This window comes from Cydia splendana, chromosome 9 (assembly GCF_910591565.1).
Source record: "Cydia splendana chromosome 9, ilCydSple1.2, whole genome shotgun sequence".
Lineage (NCBI taxonomy): Eukaryota > Metazoa > Arthropoda > Insecta > Lepidoptera > Tortricidae > Cydia > Cydia splendana.
Window position 1 is genome coordinate 20,732,238 of NC_085968.1, and position 19,765 is coordinate 20,752,002.

General features: G+C 39.0%; 3 protein-coding genes across 3 annotated transcripts in view; 2 read left to right on the forward strand and 1 right to left on the reverse strand.

The window, feature by feature from the left end:
• The first annotated feature begins 2,007 nt into the window (after positions 1-2,007).
• LOC134793818 (uncharacterized) overlaps positions 2,008-19,765 on the forward strand; it is a 37,897-nt gene continuing 20,139 nt past the window's right edge. The window contains exons 1-2 of the mRNA XM_063765507.1: positions 2,008-2,026; positions 2,307-4,346. Of these exons, the coding sequence (XP_063621577.1) occupies positions 2,024-2,026; positions 2,307-4,313 (2,010 nt within the window). The 5' untranslated portion in view covers positions 2,008-2,023 and the 3' untranslated portion in view covers positions 4,314-4,346. The remainder of the gene's footprint in view (positions 2,027-2,306; positions 4,347-19,765) is intronic.
• LOC134793821 (cytochrome P450 302a1, mitochondrial) lies at positions 4,368-15,171 on the reverse strand. The gene is made up of 8 exons (XM_063765512.1): positions 14,879-15,171; positions 12,926-13,157; positions 12,286-12,470; positions 7,207-7,408; positions 6,569-6,722; positions 6,165-6,413; positions 5,671-5,877; positions 4,368-4,509 (listed from the first exon to the last, which is right to left on the reverse strand). Exons 1-8 carry the CDS (start codon positions 15,060-15,062, stop codon positions 4,396-4,398), a joined length of 1,527 nt encoding a protein of 508 aa, XP_063621582.1. The 5' UTR covers positions 15,063-15,171; the 3' UTR covers positions 4,368-4,395.
• On the forward strand, positions 17,648-19,097 carry LOC134793795 (tRNA N6-adenosine threonylcarbamoyltransferase, mitochondrial-like). Its single transcript, XM_063765468.1, has one exon. The coding sequence runs from the start codon at positions 17,853-17,855 to the stop codon at positions 19,089-19,091; it is 1,239 nt and encodes a 412-aa protein (XP_063621538.1). The 5' UTR covers positions 17,648-17,852; the 3' UTR covers positions 19,092-19,097.

A 19,765-nucleotide genomic window follows, 5' to 3' on the forward strand; every position in this document is an offset into this window, starting at 1 on the left:
GCTGGGGTGGACAAACCTTAAAATGTGATTTACCTGACAATTTCTTAATTACCCCCCCCCCCTTTTAATACATGTCGTTATATTTAAATAATCACGATTATTTAGCAGTGGCGCTAGTGTGCACGCTGATGGGCTCTTAATTAATTATATTGTATTATGTAATTAGTTTTAATTAAATATGGAAAAAAAATCTGGAATAAATTGATTTCATTCATTTCTTAATAACTACTGACACCAATTGTATCATACAAATTCTACTACTATTTTCAATCGAATGATACTATTTGTGTGGGTATTTTTTAAGAAATAGTCAGGTAAATCACTTTATGCTTTGTCCCTATTCACCCCAGCCATCCCTATTCACCCCGGCTGACTGTGACTACTTCCATACTTCCATAGGTACATTATTTAAGTTTCGATTTTCATTTTCTAATCAACGATCGTCTTCTTAGCTAGGCCCCCAGGCTTTACTCGATAAGCGATAAGTCAATCCCGCCCCACCTACGTGTAAATAAATAAATAAATATAATAAATAAATATTATAGGACATTTTTACACAAATTGACTAAGCCCCACAGTAAGCTCAAGAAGGCTTGTGTTGTGGGTACTCAGCCAACGATATATATAATATATAAATACTTAAATACATAGAAAACAACCATGACTCAGGAACAAATATCTGTATCATCATACAAATAAATGCCCTTACCAGGATTCGAACCCGGGACCATCGGCTTCATAGGCAGGGTCACTACCCACTAGGCCAGACCGGTCGTCTGGCCTAGTGGGTAAATGTAATAAAGGGTTAAAGGTCCACTTGACCACAGCTTTTCCTGTAAGGAAAGAAATAGATAATTATGGCCATGGTGTAAGAGCCTCTAAGTTATAAAAAAAAATCATTTATTCAGGCGAAATAGACCCTATTTCTACATTTTTTTGTTCTGCCAAACTGCAGGACAGTTTGTTGGCAGTATAGTCTAAGCCTTAGATATACACCTACTGGTTTATAGTAGAGTAGACACAGTTGAAACTATTGGTGTACGGAATACCAGCCCTTCACTAATTACTTCCTTGTAAAACATGTATTGACATTGCTAAACCCAGAAGGCATATCAAAGGTCAATTTTTAAGTGTAAGTACACTTAATAACAATAAAAACTAGTCATTTCGTAAATAACATCCACACAAAATGACCCGTTTATTTGCTCTCGGTTGTAATTGAATACATCCGCTTAGCAGAAAGTTATTAGTCTTAATTGCTTTCTAACCCTCAAATAATATGAAACGTATTATTTTTTAATTAGACAATACTACTATTTCTTCACCTAATAATTGACTTCATTAAGGTTCCTCACTTGCTAAAAATGAAATGGGAAACCTTTAAACTCTATGTGATGTTCGATAGCACAATAGGTGTCTTGTAGAGTCCGTGTGGAAAGAGAAGAGTCGTGGAATGTATGGGGCCATTCATTATACATACGACGTACATACATTCCCCGACTCTTCTCTTTCCGAACAGACTCTACCAATAACCAAACTGACGTCTGCGATGTTTTATCAGTGTACGTTCGAGTTGGCCTGAATGTTTATACATAAAGGCTTCGCTTAAAGAGACTTGTTACTGCACTTTTAATTCCCATCCCACCTTCAGCCATGTTTCCAAACAAACGTTCTTTAACCTCCTAACTCCTAAGGCCCAGCCATACAAATAAAAAGCCTAAAATTCGGCACTGAAATTTGAACCTATAGTGCAGGGAATAGAGTTAATTTTTATAATTATGTTTGTAACGACAGAATTACTACAATAATATTACAAATGACGGAACCCTTCTCGCAAATATTATTTTTATTCTTAAGGTAGCAGATTTAATGCGTATTTATTTACTAGCTAATTAAGCGACTGGTTCAGGAACATACTAATTTTAATCGATTCGTCAACTCAACGATTGAAGTATAAATTGATGCAACTTTTTTTATCTAACATCATTTCCAAGCTAATTGTCTGACAACAAACTTCGGGATCATGGTAAGTACTATGATTTTTTGCATAAATAATAAAAAATATACAAAAAATTAAATAGCAATGTTAAATCACAAAGTATATTAACTTTTTTTATATAGTGAAAGCCTATCCTTTAATTATTGTTATTTATTTAATTAGATTAATACATTTATGAAGACTAACAGCTGCTCTGAATTAGTGGACCTTTAGTTTTTGCAATAAAGATTATAAATTGTCAGTTAATAGTGTGAACGATGGTAAGTACATAATATTTCATCGTCATAATTATACTTAATTATTTCAGATCACGAAAGCGGCAATACTGTTCTTGTTTGGAGCAACATTAACATCCTGCCAATGGTTTCCTCGTATGGGCATAGCCTCCAAATCAAATGGCTGCCCATCTGGCCCTGAACTAGCTCCAATAATTTGCAAATTTATGCAGCCAACGCTCTCACAATTCAAGCCACAGCTTATTGCGCCTACGACATACATCGCACCACTGGTAGTTGAAAAATGCGATAGTCCGCAGTTGCAAATGGATGAACTGCCAGCACCGATTGAGGAATTCAAACCTGTAGTGATTCCTGAGCCGCCCGTGCTGCCGCCAATGACGATCCCGAAGTTTCCAGTTCCCGTCATCATTGAGGAACCACCAGCGTCTATCCCTGAATCTGGTGAATATGCAGACATTCCTGTAATGCCTGTGAATATTCCTGCAGCTCCGGTCCTACCACCTATGGAAATACATGAATCTTACATAGAAGTGAAACCTGCACCTGAAGAGATTGTCGAAATAAATTCAAATACTATTGAATTTGAACCTATCTCGGTGCCACAGCCTCCCGAATTACCGGCGTTCGTAATGCCACAGATTCCTTTTCACGTGGTAGCTGCAGCGGAGCCCGCCGCGCCGTGCCTAGATGAGCCAATTCCAGCACCGATCCCTGCGTATATTGAGCCTCTAGCACCTCTGCCTGCCGCTCCTGAGTTACCAGTTTTCGTAATGCCGGAACTTCCCGCAATTCAAATGGTAGAACTAGAACTACCCAAGCCTGTTGCCCCGTGCCTAGAAGATGAGCCAATTCCAGCGCCAATCCCCGCTTACGTGGAACCACTGGTACCTGTACCTGCTGCCCCTGAATTACCAACTTTCGTAATGCCTGAACTCCCCGCAATTCAAATGGTAGAACTAGAACTACCCAAGCCTGTTGCCCCGTGCCTAGAAGATGAGCCAATTCCAGCGCCAATCCCCGCTTACGTGGAACCACTGGTACCTGTACCTGCTGCCCCTGAATTACCAACTTTCGTAATGCCTGAACTCCCCGCAATTCAAATGGTAGAACTAGAACTACCCAAGCCTGTTGCCCCGTGCCTAGAAGATGAGCTAATTCCAGCGCCGATTCCCGCTTACGTCGAACCACTCGCACCTGTGCCGGCCGCTCCAGAGTTACCAGCTTTCGTAATGCCTGAACTCCCCGCAATTCAAATGGTAGAACTAGAATTGCCCAAGCCAGCTGCGCCGTGCCTAGAAGATGAGATTCCAGCTTCGATACCACTAGCGCCACTACCCGCTGCCCCGGAATTACCAGCATTCGTAATGCCAGAGCTCCCAATTGAATCACCCGAACCTGAAATTGCGCCAATGCCTTTTATACCTGTCGCAGCCCTTCAACAACCGTTGCCTGAGTACAATATGGTAGACTATGAACCAATGCCGATACCGCAGGCTCCAGAACTGCCCCCTTATGTGATGTCAGCGATGCCGATTTATGTAGCAGATGTGCCCGCTCCCGCAGCGCCGTGCCTAGAAGAACTGCCAGCGCCTATTGTAGCCCCGGAGTATATTCGACCTCTAGCCCCTTTGCCAGAGGCCCCCGAGTTACCCCCAGCTAGCCTGCCGGAGCTTCCAGCTCGTGTTGAAATACCTTCACTGCCAGTAATGATTTCTCTACCTGAGCCTTGGCTGACTGAAGAAAAAGCGCCGGAGCCAATCATCATTCCCCAACCACCAGCATTGCCGGAGATTAAAATGCCGGAATTTCCTATCAAAGTGGAATTCGAGGAGCCATGTGCACCAGCTGTTATGCCTCACCCGTTTTACCAAAAACTCTTCCCGAACTATGTTACAATTTATAATGAAAAAGCCAAGGAACCGCAAAACATTTTGGTTCCCAGCCAACCAATTGGATCTACACCATGCGTGTATAACCTAGTAATGCAACATGTGATGCCAAATATGTTATCAAATGACTTTATACCTATGGAGAATATCGAAATCAAACCTGCATCATTTTTGCCGTGTTCATAGATATTCCCAGTTTAGTAGAAAATAAATAAATAAGTAACTCTTTTGGATAAAAACTTATAATAAAATTGTTCTGAAAAGTTTGTTACGTAGTTCTATTTTTGAAATCCAACATTATCGGTTGATCCGGTTTGTTGATGAGCAGTGTTTTGATTCCAAGTTCTTTGCCTGCCCAATGAAGCTGGAATTCACGTACCACCTGTAACAGAAAAAATAACAAAATTATTTCAAACAGTTCCTAACAGTGCAGCGTTTCTTTAAAATGCAATTAATGATTAAATATTGATTGATAATTATATAAACCTGCTGTAATTATTATAATTTGTAAAACGTGCTATACCTGATTAATATACCTACCTATTTTAAAAATTAAGTGCAATGCGAACTCTACTAATGTTTTTTAATTATACACACCATGTTCCATTAGTGGACATAATTCATCGATCTGTTCGTTTAGTCTGGTTAGACCTGCTACATTTGTATGTTACATCAAACTTTACTTTTTAAGTAATTCGTCATCTTTATAACTATGTAAAGTACTGTACTACGGTAGAATAGCTATCCAAGAAAACGATGTTATATATCATAAAATACCAGATTACTAACAATTAAAATTCATTAGCCATTGGTAGAACACATTCAATTTAAGAGCTGGGCTCTTGTCGGTGCAGCGTGATGAAGTTGTATCCACCTTGGTCGGTCCGAAGCCAGCCCTTTAGTGTCCTGGTACGACACGGCCCCTACATGCTCCTTTACTTGGCTCATATAACTTTTCCTTGGTCTTCCCCTCCCTCTCCTTCCATTTATTTTCTATTCTATGATGTTTCTGATGAATTGGTCGTGTCGTAGCAGGTAGCTGATCAAGTGATCATTTTTCCTCTTCTATTTTTAAAAATACTTCTCTTTTCCTTCACTCTGTTTAGGACGGCTTCATTAGTAACTCTTTCCGTCCAACTTATTCCTTCCATCCTTCGCCAACACCACATCTCAAATGCTTGTAGATATTTCTCATTTCTTTTATTTAGCGTCCATGCAAGCATATAGTGTGATGGACCATAATGTAGAACTTACGCCATATCAATAAGATTTACGAGTGGTCATTTAGTCACGTCGACGATGATACTTACCCTAATCAAAATAACGCGCATATACTGCTCAGCTAGTCTCCTCGCGATGCAAGACCGAGACCCACAGCTGAACGACAGGTTGAGGAACGGGTGCATGTTCTCGTACATCGGTGAGTTGCGAGACCAAATGTCTCTAACTAATCTAGATTTAGATGAACCTTATATTATTTCAGTAAGGTTGACTAAGGGTCATTAATTTTATTTTATTTTTTGCGATAACGGTACCTACTTACCCTAATCAAAGTAATGCAGATATTCTGCTCAGCAAGTCTCCTAGCGATGCAAGACCGAGGCCCAAAGCCGAACGGCAGGCTGAGGAACGGGTGCAGGTTCTCGTAGAGCGGCGAGTTGCGAGACCAACGGTCCGGGATGAACTTTAGGGGGTCCCGCACGTATTGTGGCAAGCGGCTGGCGACCATGTTCTGGGTTACTATTACTGTCTGGAATACACAATAATATCATACAAATATACATAAAGGTCCGGTTTACGAACGAAGGCTGGCTCAAAACAAGTATTAGGTATGTCATAGAGTTGCCACATGCGTGCTCCCGTAAGGGACAGAACATAGGCAATGTGACGAACTTAAAACATGTTTTAACATTCCTGACAAGATGCCAAAAACAACCTACGTAATTTAGTCGGGTTACTGTTTCCCACCAAGCTTTGGTGGGAAACAGCTATACGTCTACCGTTTTGACGTAGCACGTAAGTTATAATGTTACTTACGTCCTTAGGTATATGATATCCTTTTAAAACGATATCTTTTTGAAGTAATCTACCCACACCTATGGACACTGGATTTAGCCTCAAACTTTCCTTGACACAGCTTCGTAGATAATGCGCCTTTGACAACGCTTCCGGAGTCAGTGGTGAGTCTTTACTTGGTAGGATTGTAAGGGCCTCTTGGAAGAGTTCCTCTTGACACTCTGGATTCGTAGCAAGATGATATAAGGCAAAGCTTGATGAATACGCCGTCTGTATACAAAATAAGTATTAAATTGTATGTAGGTACATAATATTTCGCAATTAAAATATTTTATAAAGATGAAAGTTGATTGGTTTCCTTTAAACTACCTAATTTGTCGCTCAAACTTACAATACAAAGTATTCTCTTATTATTTAAGACGTACCGTATCAATAGAAGCCATTAGAATATCGACCATCATTCCTAAAATATCCTTCAAATTTACATTGCTCTGTTGTTGGAAAGATGCCAAAAGTGCATGGTTCAGAGGATCTATTGAGAAGAAACGAAATTTTGAGCAAAGTATTCTATACGCAACCCTGTAAAACAATCATAATAATCAAAATTACATAACTAATATTTTTTAAATACTTATTAGGTAAGTAGGTATTACTTACTTATAAGCAGTTAGAAGCAACGAAAATAGGTAAGTATATAATGAAATTCTTCGATAAAGAAGAACGTCGTGACCAACACTTAGCCCAACCAAACTTAATTTCTGTGTATGTAAAATCAGATTGCATTTTTTTCGCTAAAGCGGAGTGTGTTTCCAAGAAGTTGGATAAGTAGGTACTCAGAAATTTCTGAATATTTCACAGGTAACAAAGGAAACTTTCATTTTGTATTCCTATATATATATATAATATGAAAAGTTACCAAAAATTTTACAGGTGAATATTTAGCAATTTTGGAAACTTTCTGACGGCACTTCAGTACTTAGCATTACGTTACCAAGTAGCGCTTCTTTCAGGAAGCTACAATGGCAAGGGCGAAAGTGGAATGAGGATAAATGTGGGATCTTACTTCTCCAAGTATTCCTGAGAATAAGCCAGTTTCCTGTACAGAGGCGTCTTAAACTTTCTCCAAAGGAAGCCTTTGTCCAGTTTCATAATCCCCGCGTTGGAACCGAAGGCAGCTTTGATCGTCATACTGCTGCGAGACCGAGGATCTTGTTCCTCCTCTGAGAAACTGTTGAAGCGCTCGTTGAATGCTACCTTGCCGATTACTGAAACGTAACAAACACTTTACGTGTCTAATGTAAATTAATTAATCAAACCTCACCATAATATTTGGCTTTATTATGACCTTATGACTGGCGTTACCATTTAGACTATAGTAAAATTGGGATTCGATGTTCCTTATAGTAGTGATTTCGTTCGACTGCGGTTGACTCTTCTTCTTAAAAGTTTCCCTACCTCGGCAGGACTTTTCGCAGGCCCAATATTACAGGGTTCTATGTTACATTTTCAAGATAGTTGAAATTCGACTTAATGTCACTATGACAATGTTCAAAGGAGAATGGGCACTTCAGTATGGGCAGTGTCCCATGGATGTATACTGTTGAGATATATATCGGTTTAAAGCTCTTAATCGTAGTATCATTCTATTGTATGGCACCAACCTTAGACAACTTGCAGGGACCGAGCTATATAAAAAAAAAAGTTGCGCACATAAGCAGTTATTTTTCATAATACGCTTGATATAATAAGTTGTATCGGCTCTAATGTTTCACTACTTATATTTTCTTGAAGAGCGATAATTCAAGTACCTTGGACGCTAGATGAAATTGACGCCAATTTTTTTCCCTGATCATCTGGACTGGACTGACTTTAGGTTCTATAGACCACTAAGCCTGACCGCCAGGGTCATATCCAATGAATATAATACTCACTAGGAGGTTATATCCCCACCGCGAACTTTGAAACTTATGTCTCGTTTATCTTGCTTTATCACTCGAATATGTAAGAGCAACAAAATGAGACAAATATAATAAAACTTACGATGTTCATGGTGACCTCTCGTTTTATTGTCAACGTTCCGATTTAAACAAACATATGAAGTCGTGAATTCTTAGTTCTCAGTGACATTTTTGAGCGTTTAAATGCGACTATGTGGATCCAGCATTTGCTGCTTATTTGGTTCTTCTATTGCACGCAAGATGTCAGTACTAGAGAGGTTTTGAAAATACATACTTAAGTTGTTTAGTACGACTTGATTATATACGAAAATATAAGAATAATATCAATAATTATTTACGAAATGCAATAACTTTATATTTCAGGCATGCGAAGTGATGTAAATAGTTAGAAAAGTAACCCTAGATGAGTGACATTTTTTAGTTCCAGTTTACGCCGCAGTGCATGATCATAATAATTAATAGTATCTTCCCTGGATACTTTCGGCCTTTGGTTTCATATAAGAAATTAATGCTAAAGTTAATACCTTCCAAATAAGATATGTTTCATTTATGTATAAAAATAGTAAAAATGCCCATTCTGCTACAAAAGCTCCATCTTGTGTCAGGTAGAACAATCAAAGCGGCATTTACCACAATTAAATAATTAATAAACTAGTTTTATCTCCGCCCCTGCAAGCATTTAAGTGCGAGTCTACTTTTCTAAAAATACCTTATAAAAATGGCTTTTAATTGTTATATATGGCTTGCGTATACAAGCAAGCTTAAGTGTTTAATTACAGTTTTTTTAATTCAAGCATATGTTTTATCAATTAATTCCAGCCCTTTACGTACTTAAACGTAGGTATTGGTATACAGAAGTGTAGAATTTTTCATGTTCTTTCATATAACACACCTAACAACTAGCTACATAACAAGTATATTGTAAAAAACCGGTTTGTATGCGTCACTCTTTTTTTTAAATAGCTCAGTCCCTGCAAGTTATCCAAAGTTGGTGTCATACAATAAAATAATGCTATGTGTAAGCCCTTTCAAACGAGATACGTCTCAATAGTATACATCCATGGGACAAATTGCCCATTCTCCTTTCAGTTCGATAACTGACTGGGCTGACGTCACCCTCGCTTTTTAATGTATATATTAACTCACTCATCGAGGAGCTTAGCGGTCAACATGTTGGCTGCCATGTGGACGACGTAGCCGTCAACAATATAAGTTACGCGGACGACATGGTCCTGCTGAGCGCCTCGGTGTGTGGGTTAAGGAAATTGCTGAGTACCTGTGAAAAGTATGCCTCAGATCATGTAAATAAATCCGAATACATGGTTTTTGGCAGGGGGAATCAAGCAGTGTTGCCAGATGGTCACAAAAGTCACATTTTTCGTGACTTTTCGCCTTCTCGTGTGACATGTGCGTGACTTTCGATCATGAGGCAATTTTTGTGACTTTTTAAGCTAGTCGAATTTTGGACAAGTTTAGTTATGCAATTCGTATTATTTAGGAACGCAGTGAACGAACCCAAGTTGACACTTGCACTGACACTTTGACGTTACATCCACCATCATGTTTATTATAATAGTCGTGGCAAAATGAGACTTGTTACCTTGGAATGACGGTGTTATTTAGTTTGATAGTATACCTAGTAGTTATTTTTTTAGTGTATTTCTTTTAGTTCATTTCTTAGTTCATTTCTTTTAGTCTGTACCTATCTATACTACTCATTGCACTGCATCAGTTATATTGAGATAATTGAGCGCTCAAAAACCATTACTGTGTCATTTTTATCCGGGGGTAAATTATTTACGCATATAGGTACTTTTTTAGGGTTCCGTACCCGAAGGGTAAAACGGGACCCTATTACTAAGACTCCGCTGTCCGTCCGTCCGTCCGTCTGTCACCACGCTGTATCTCACGAACCGTGATAGCTAGACAGTTGAAATTTTCACAGATGATGTATTTCTGTTGCCGCTATAACAACAAATACTAAAAAGTACGGAACCCTCGGTGGGCGAGTCCGACACGCACTTGTTCGGTTTTGTATTTTCTTTTGATTAAGTTTAATTAATAATGAATGCCGCAAGTTGAGTACAGACGCCAATAAATGAACCGTTGCTTGCACTAGTTGCACTTGCACGGTCTTGCAGTCGCGCGAGCGGTGAACAATGGAAACAGTGGAAACTTTTAAAACTATTCTTTCGCACTGACTGACTGTGACTCATGTGACTAGGTCCGGTGATTTCACGCTTCGCGCTTTTATTTATTTACCTGTGAAAATAACAGTGTTTTTCCGAATTTGTTTACGATTCGATAGATAGGTAAGTAAACTTTGATTAATAATTGTTTTTTAGTAAGATTTCGTATCAACGTAAATGTTTGGAATATATCGTCAACCATAGGTTCAATTCAATATTACTTTGTCTGGGTGACTGCAAAAAAAATCTGCGATCGGTTATTTCATTTTCATCACACCAGCTAATAAAGGCGTATCCAGACTAGTCAATTTTTCGCCAATAAGATTAAATTGCCCGATCGAATCAGGCCGCGTAGCCAAGATGCCAATCGCTTACGCTCCGTAGCGATCGAAACGCAACTGTCACTGTCGCGCTAATATGGAAGAGTGATAGAGAGACATAATGCTTTTCGTTGTCGAAGCGATAGCGATTGTAAGGACGTGCGGAGCAAACGCCAATTTGGATCGCCGAATTCAACCGCCGATAATGACCGATAAAATGAAGTGCGGACACAAGAATACCAATTTGTGACGCCAGTATTTTCATTTTGGGGCAGTTTTTCAATCGGTCGATTTGATAACCTCTGTCTGGGCACTCCTGTAAGTTCCTTTTATTATTTCTTGATTTTTTTCCCGGATTTACTTTTCCGTCTGCACTCCATTTTATCGGTAATATCGGTCATAATCGGCGGTTTAATTCGGCGAGCCAAATTGGCGTTTCCGTCCGCACGTCCTGATTCGATCGGGCAATTTAATCAGATTGGCGAAAAATTTACTAGTCTGGATACGCCTTAAAATTCGTGAAATCGATCACAAATAGCATTAAGTATGAAAATGTGTCTGCTTTCAATAAGAAAAATCATATTAACCTTATATGATAGATTTTTTGTGAAAATATATTATTTTCTGAATTTCTTCTAACAAAATCGATTTAAAAGTTGGTCAAGTAGATCTTGTCAGTAGAAAAAGGCGCCAAGTTTTAAAAATGTAGGCGCGAAGGGATATCGTCTCATAGAAAATCAGAATTTCGCACCTTTTTCTACTGACAAGATTTGCTTGACCCATACAACAATAATATAAAAATGTGACTTAAGCAGCAAAAACGTGACTTTTAGGGAAACGAAACGTAACTTAGGACTCCAGAGCCCTGGCAACACTGGAATCAAGTGCCTACTAGTGTGCCGGAGGTTAAATTGTATGGTTCTCCACTAAATAGAGTGCAGCAATTTAAATACTTGGGGCATATACTTACTCCGAGTCTTAAAGACGATAGTGATATGGAAAGGGAGCGTAGGGCGCTGTCAGTGAGAGCCAATATGTTAGCCCGCAGGTTTGCTCGTTGCTCCAACGAAGTTAAAAAAACGCTTTTTAAAGCTTATTGCACATCTTTTTACACGAGCAGCCTGTGGGTAAACTACACTCGAAAAACGTACTCAGCCCTACGCGTACAATATAATAATGCGTTCAGGATGCTGATGCGGCTGCCCCGCTGCTGCAGCGCATCGGGGATGTTTGCAGAGGCGAGAGTAGACTGCTTTTATGCAACAATTAGAAAGAAATGCGCGTCCCTGGTGCGGAGGGTGCGGGATAGCCGCAACAGCATCCTGGCCATGATAGCGGATAGGATTGATTGTCCATTTATACGGCATTGCTGCAGTTTGCACATCACTAACTATGCACAAGTGGTCGAGTGATGTGCGCACTGTTGCAATGGAGTATTTATTTAGTTATTAATGTACAAATACCATAGATATAAGAATACTAACCTAGATAATAAGTTTATTGTGTTACTAACCATGTATTACTATGTATTATGAATCTTTGTTATTTGAAATAAATGATTATTGATTGATTGATTGATAAAAGTGAAACATAGAACCCTGTAATATTGGGCCAGCGATTTGTTGTTTGTGTGTCTTAAAACACAAAAATGAATTCACACGTATTAATTACCTACCTTCCAAGTTCAGTCTGTTCAGATACGTCAAGAAATCGTCGTTAGACGTCACCTTCTCTGTTTTGACCCATTCCACAAACTCCCTCACAATGTCATCTGTGTCCACAACATGGCCCTTGACGCTTTGGGGGCTTGTAAAGTTCTTCTGAAACGCGCTCCTAAGCCTCCACCAGTCCGGGCCATTTCTGAAATGAAAAAAGAACACCTCTTACATTAGAGGTCCGCAATAGGTACTATTAGATTAGCACCTTTGCATATAAACTTCTATGCTTCCTAGAGTTGTCCTGGTATTTTGTCACGGCTCACTTGGGGAACCTATTCCCAAAAATTGGCACGGGCACTAGTTTTTACGAAGCCAATTAGACGGACTATCGTCTAAGCTAACTTTGCACAGATTTGAACAGGGCGAAGTAAGAGGATGTCATTTTGACATTAATGATGACAGTTACACTTTATCAGTTGCAAATGTCATGCAGGCTTTTGTCAGCTTGGCCCGACTCTACAAACATATATAATGTATGGTATGGAGAGATATGGTGGTTCTCGACAAACGATCGATTGTCATCTTGACTAAGACCCCTGATTGTCTTGTCAAAATCTGTCTGTCGAGGCTAACCTAGGATATTGTAAAACATCTTACGTTGAAAGCAACCCTCCAGTGCTGTAAACATTCGGCTTGCCGAGCCTATAGTGCAGCATCGCGACATGGCTCCTCCGCGCCGGGTGCCGGTCGTCCTGCCGGAACACGGCCTCGATGTCGTCCGGATCGAACACGTGGAGCAGCCGGACGCCCGGATTTTCACGGACAAGGTTGCCGTATCGGTGGTAGTTAAGCCACGCGTTCTTGTCTAGAGAGTTGGCGTTGTAGTCGCCTGGAAATGTTTTATAGCAATGTTCCATTAATGTACCTATCAAATTTTTTTGTAATCGAGGGAAAAGTATGCGAAAATTGGCAAATGTGGTTTTTAACTAATTAATTACGGATTTGTTTCTTCCTTGTTAGGTAACGAAATGTGACTTGTAAGGTCACTGTGCGTAACACCGGCATATTAAAAATATAGCAGGGAAGTCCCTAGCTCACAGGGTATGAACTCTCGTATTTGTGTGTATACGTACAGTCAGCCAGTCAAATGGGAAGGACTTGGCATCAACATCAACGGCGAATACATCACTCACCTTCGGTTTGCCGACGATATCGTAGTCATGGCAAAGTCGATGGAGGAACTCAGCATGATGCTCGATGACCTCAACCGAGTTTCACAACGGGTGGGCTTGAAAATGAACATGGACAAGACGAAACTTATGTCAAATGCCAATGTTGTGCCCATCCCAGTCTCTGTTGGGAACTCGGTACTCGAAGTTGTTGACTCGTACATCTACCTAGGACAAGTAGTCCAATTAGGTAGGTCCAACTTCGAGAAAGAGGTCAACCGCCGAATCCAACTCGGTTGGGCAGCGTTCGGGAAACTACGTAATGTCTTTTCGTCCGACATACCTCAGTGCCTCAAGACGAAAGTCTTTAATCAATGTGTGTTACCAGTGATGACTTACGGCTCCGAAACGTGGTCTTTCACTATCGGCCTCATCTCAAAACTCAAAGTCGCTCAACGAGCTATGGAGAGGGCTATGCTCGGAGTTTCTCTACGTGATCGAATCAGAAATGAGGAGATCCGTAGACGAACTAAAGTCACCGACATAGCCCACCGGATTAGCAAGCTGAAGTGGCAATGGGCAGGCCACATTGCACGCAGAGAAGATGGCCGATGGGGTCGAAAAGTGCTCGAGTGGAGACCACGGACTAGCAAGCGCAGCGTAGGACGTCCACCCACAAGATGGACAGACGATCTTGTTAAGGTCGCCGGAAGACGCTGGATGCGGGTCGCTTCCAACCGGCACGTATGGAGGTCCAAGGGGGAGGCCTATGTTCAGCAGTGGACGTCTTATGGCTGAGATGATGTACAGTCAGCATCAAAAATAGCGGCTCAAGCTACGCGGATTTTCTGATAGATTAACAAAATAAAACATGTCTCTTTAAGTAGAATAATTTTGAACGAGAACTCAAGAGATTTATCTCTATTTGGAAAGGTATTAGACGGTGGCAGATAATTATGTCATACAGAAAGGAAGAGGTTCGCTCCTTCTTCTCTACCGAACTTCTGTAAGTAGAGTATGTGTGCAAACGCAAGAGTCAAAAGCGACTAAATGCTTGGGTATCGTCTTGGGTCGTCCCATTCGTTTTTCGTCAAGTTCTTAAATTAGTCCTATTCTGCTTTCGTCACTCATTCTACATTGAAAGCCACCGACGATTGTGACGAATGTAGAATGGGTGACGAAAGCAGAATAGGACTAATTTAAGAACTTGACGAAAAACGAATGGGACGACCCAAGACGATACCAATGCTTGTAGAGGGTTCGCCACATTGATCTTAAGTCAATGCCTACCATCTACCCTACCTATTTTGCATACATATTAGCTAAGGTCTAACTTTACAGCAAAAAGTTAACCCTGTCCCTTAATTTTAAAAATGCCAAACCAAAAAACAGTTCAACCCGTTCAACCATACCTATATTTTTTTATTAAATATTTACTTACCTAGTACCGGCAGATATTTATGTAGTGTACCAACAACAGGATAGCTCTTTGGGCCAGGTATATCCTCGAACGGTTTTATTTTTATAACATGCTCTTGCACTACCCGCTCGGCCGTTGAACTTAACTTTACACAAACAGGCCCTATTTCAAGTCTTTTTATTACCGTTGAAGATATTTTGTACATGTTTACTTGCAATAAGTATTTGTTTTCTAAATGAAATAGAACAAGCTTAAAGCGGTAAACACGACACGCAGGCTGATACTGAGGTTCATATTACAAAGTTATGCGTTGGAAATAAGATGCGCATTGCAAATAAAGAACAAAAACTGAGGATACCGCGAACGATAATCCTCTCTATTACCTCTCTATCGCTCGAATATGCAAGAGCGATAAAGGCAGAACGAAGAAATTTCGATTTTCGTCGCCCGCAGTAGTCCTCTGACCCCTCGATTTTAATATGCAGATAAATATATGTATTGAAGCAGAGCAGGGTCTGATTTAAATAATGTACCGGTCTATTCTTTAACGCTGTGATTTCGTATTTTTCCAGTCCACATTGAGGAGCTCTTCAAACATGCCAAATTCTATTCAAATGTAACGGAAAAATTTTCGTCTACAAATTAAAAACTAGCCCGTTTACATGATTCCCGGAGATACACGGAGAGCTAGCCTCGGAAAATGGTAGGTAAGTACATGATGAGTGATGACAATGAGAGCAATGAAACTTGACCGTTAGTTTTCTTACTATCCTTATTAGGGCCGATCTTTACTTTGTATTTGTACTTAGCTTTTTTCGTCGGAATTGGATAAAATATGGCCTTCATTGAACTCTATTACATACAATATGAATCGTAAATCGTAACATTTAAAGAGCTACTATTAGCTTTTTGTCTAGCTTCATATTGCTCTACATTTATGAAACCTAATTCTATCTGCTCTTGCATATTCGAGCGACAGAGAGGCAGATATTCAGAGGCAGAGGGTCATGGTACACTGCGTCCGATTCGCACGTCGCGAGCAGGATATCGCTATAACGCACATAGCGTTGTCTCGCTCAAACTTCGGAGCGACGTGCGAATCGGAGGCAGCGTGCCATCGCCATCCCCATAAAGAAATTCGAATTTCGTCTTTCGCGGCCTCTGACTCTGAACGCACTCTATATTTATGGAACGCATCTTTAGCGTTTGTCAAATTTGACTCCTGTCAGTTGCAATATTCACAAGTCCTCTACTCGAGTGTTACCATGTTACGAAGGCAATTTTGATAGTAAATTCCCTGAAATTGACATTTTTATTGACAATGAATTGTCTTCTAAAGAAGAAGTGTATAGCAAATTATCTGCATGGAATGATCATCATTTGATATACACTGATGGATCTAAAATTGATTCTAATGTTTCTTTTGCCTTATTTGATAGCACTGTGGGTAGAGGTCTAGGGTATAAGTTAGATAAGAACAGTAGTATATATTCAGCAGGGGCTATTGCCATTCTTGCAGCTCTAAAGCATGTTAAGCATCAAAATCAAGGATTTCGAAAATGGCTTATAGTAAGTGACAGTATGAGTGTGCTCAAAAATTTACAAAATCATAAATTTCATGCTAAAACAAATTATATAATTTTTCTTATTAAAGTGTTATGGGTTGATCTTTTTTATGAAGGTTTTTTACTGTAAGCTTCATGTGGGTTCCGTCCCATATTGGGGTAGTAGGAAATGAACGTGCTGACTTTTTGGCTAAATCAATTAATGTTTCAAATACTGTAAATTCATATTTTAATGTTGCGCTACCTTATACAGATCTTATTCCAGTTTTGAAGCATAGGATGACTAGAAAATGGATGACACATTGGAACCATGCTATTCAAGTAGATAATAAGGGATTGTGGTATGCTACATTTAAAGTAAAAGTTTTAATAGTCAGCCATGGTTTTGTAAAAGTAATTTTTATGTTAATAGAAAATTTTATTCCATTATTATGCGTCTTCGTTTTGGTCATTGTCGATTAAACTTTCATTTGTATCGTCTTAAAATGGTTGATAGTCCGAAATGCTCACATTGTAATTTAAATGAAGAAACCATAATTATATCTCACATTATTTTTGACTGCCCATTTTTTGGCATTCAGCGCCTTGTGCTATTGGATGAATTATTACTTATCTTTGAGCGTTCAGAATGTATCCCGCGTAACATTACAGACTTAATTGTAAATAAATGTACATATTTGCCATTGTATAAATATATAGTTAGCACTGTTGGTGAAATATAGGATAAGGAATTTGTAAATTAGTTGTTTTGACTTGGTACGAGTTTAATTTTGAATCCTCACAGATTAATCTCTGTGAGGAGTATACATTTTTTTGTATGATCTGGAAGTAACTTGAAATTCTAATTTCTACTGGATTTGAAGAAATACCTAGATATGGTAACCCTGATATTGACAAAGGTAATCTACTAAATTGAAGACTTATTATTGGACTGGACAATATATAAAACAAACTATTGAAGACAAATATACTGAAGACATATTTATTGGATTTGACTTATGGAAAAAAAAACGGAAGACTTTAGAACTAAAATGACTTATGAAAGTTAATTTCACCGAAGACTAGGCAGTATGACAAGACTAGCCTTTGGTCTTAGCCTGTCCAGAAAGGACGAATAAAAAAAAAATTGACTCCTGTCAAGTGTCAATGTCAATAATGTCAACAAATCAACTATCAAGCAGCTGATTACTTAGTTACGATAATTTTAAAGAGTATTTTATTTTGCATTAAAATTACAGACTGCTGATTAACCAGTTGGCATCGTGTGTTTATAGAAATCCTTAAAAATATTTATCGATCAAATGTTATGTGAACTTATGAGAAAATATCTCATGCTATTAAAAAACATAACCTACTTTCATGTAAATATTGGTACAATATCGAATTTCACCATAAGCTAGTTGCAAACTAATGAGTTTCCTAAATCAAACATGATGAATTTTTCAAGATCGTTGTACAAATGTTTAACTCAAAAACTTACACAGCAAAGGCAAATAAAATTTCTCATTAATCGTAGATATTATTCTGGAAGTGCTATTCTTGGAATCGAGACATCTTGCGACGATACGGGTTGCGCCATCATAAGCCACGATGGAAATATATTATCAGACAGTTTGCACTCACAGAATCTTATGCATCTACGGAATGGAGGAATTATACCTGATGTAGCCCAAGACTTGCATAAAAAGTATATTGAACCTACTGTGAATGAAACTTTACAGAAAGCGAAATTATCAATGGAAGATGTATCTGCCATAGCAGTCACTTTAAGACCTGGCTTAGCTCTAAGCCTAGTTGTTGGTATGAAATATGCAAAATATTTAGCCAGACTTCATCGGAAACCTATAATTCCTATACATCATATGGAAGCTCATGCTCTAGCAGCAAGAATGCATCACAACATATCTTTCCCATTCCTAGTCTTGTTAATATCAGGGGGACACTGTTTGCTGGCCGTTGCTCAAGACATAAATCATTTTCAGTTACTCGGACAAAGTATGGATATAGCACCTGGTGAAGTGTTTGACAAAGTTGCCAGGAGAATGAAGTTAAGAAATGTAGCAGAATATTCAAAAATATGTGGAGGCCAAGCTATAGAATTAGCAGCATCAAAAGCTACTAATCCTCATGTGTTTAAACTCCCACTTTCCCTAGCCGAGTACAGGGATTGTAATTTTAGTTTCAACGGTTTGAAGACCTCTGTCATCTCGCAGCTATACAAGAAAGAAAAAGAACATAACATTGTAGCTGACAAATTGATTCCGGAAGTGAATGACTTATGTGCTGCGCTTTTGATGGCCGTCTCAAGACACTTGATTCATAGAACCCAGAGAGCTATGGAATTTTGTGAACAAAATAACCTGATACCAAAAGATAATAAACAGCTAGTTGTGTCTGGTGGAGTTGCATGTAATAACTATATATTCAATGCATTAACTTATTTATGTGGTGAATCGGATTACAAGATTTATAGACCCTTACCAAAACTGTGTACAGATAATGGTGTTATGATCGCATGGAATGGCTTAGAAAAGTGGAGGAGAGGTATAGATATAATTACAGATATAAGTAAATTAGATATTCAAGCTGCTAGTCCTTTAGGAGAAAGTTTAATAGATGAAGTTGTTAATGCCAAAATACCTACAAAACTAATGAAAATAAAAATTTGAATATAAATTACTGGCCTTGTTTTTATTTGCTTATAGTGATTGGATTTATATAATATATTTATTGGCCCAGCTTCGTACATGAACGAAACACAACCACACCACGACAGATCACAATTCCTAACATTATAAGTACATCTTAATATTCTCTATCAACAATAGTGAGAAATGATTTGAAAGTTTTGAAACATTCAATTCATAAAATGGCGCGCACATGCCGCGTCATTTTGAGTGAAGTTGTTGACCATAGACAAAGTAATATGGTAAATATAATCTATTATCCATTTCCGTCAGTAGAAAATAGCGGTAAATTTAAAAAATGTAAGCGAAAAGGGTAATCGTCCCGTAGAATATTTGAATTTCGCGCCTTTTTCTACTGTTGACAAAGTTGTCAAGCCCCCTCCAGACTATGCGCGTGAATCGCGGGCGAAGCCGCGATCGCGAATGTGGAGTCGATTTCGCTGTCTGCGAAAATCGACGCCACACTCGCGTTCGCGGCTTCGCGCCGCGATTCGCGCACGAGTGTGGAGGGGGCTTTAGACTGGCTATATTTATTATGGAAAGTACAATATATTATTTAAACTACATAATCAGTAAATTGTACTTATTTTTATTTTATATTATTTTTATATCTACTCGTACCTTCTACATTCATTCATTCACAGTTCCAGAGCATA

Excerpts from the sequence above, each read along its gene's own strand:
- LOC134793821 (XM_063765512.1), bottom strand. The coding sequence starts at position 15,062 with ATGTACAAAATATCTTCAACGGTAATAAAAAGACTTGAAATAGGGCCT. Across the intron at positions 6,723-7,206 it reads TCTCAGGAATACTTGGAGAA|GGTTGCGTATAGAATACTTT; the intron begins GTAAGATCCCAC and ends ATTGTTTTACAG. Across the intron at positions 6,414-6,568 it reads TAATGGCTTCTATTGATACG|ACGGCGTATTCATCAAGCTT; the intron begins GTACGTCTTAAA and ends TTTTGTATACAG.
- LOC134793795 (XM_063765468.1), top strand. The coding sequence starts at position 17,853 with ATGATGAATTTTTCAAGATCGTTGTACAAATGTTTAACTCAAAAACTT.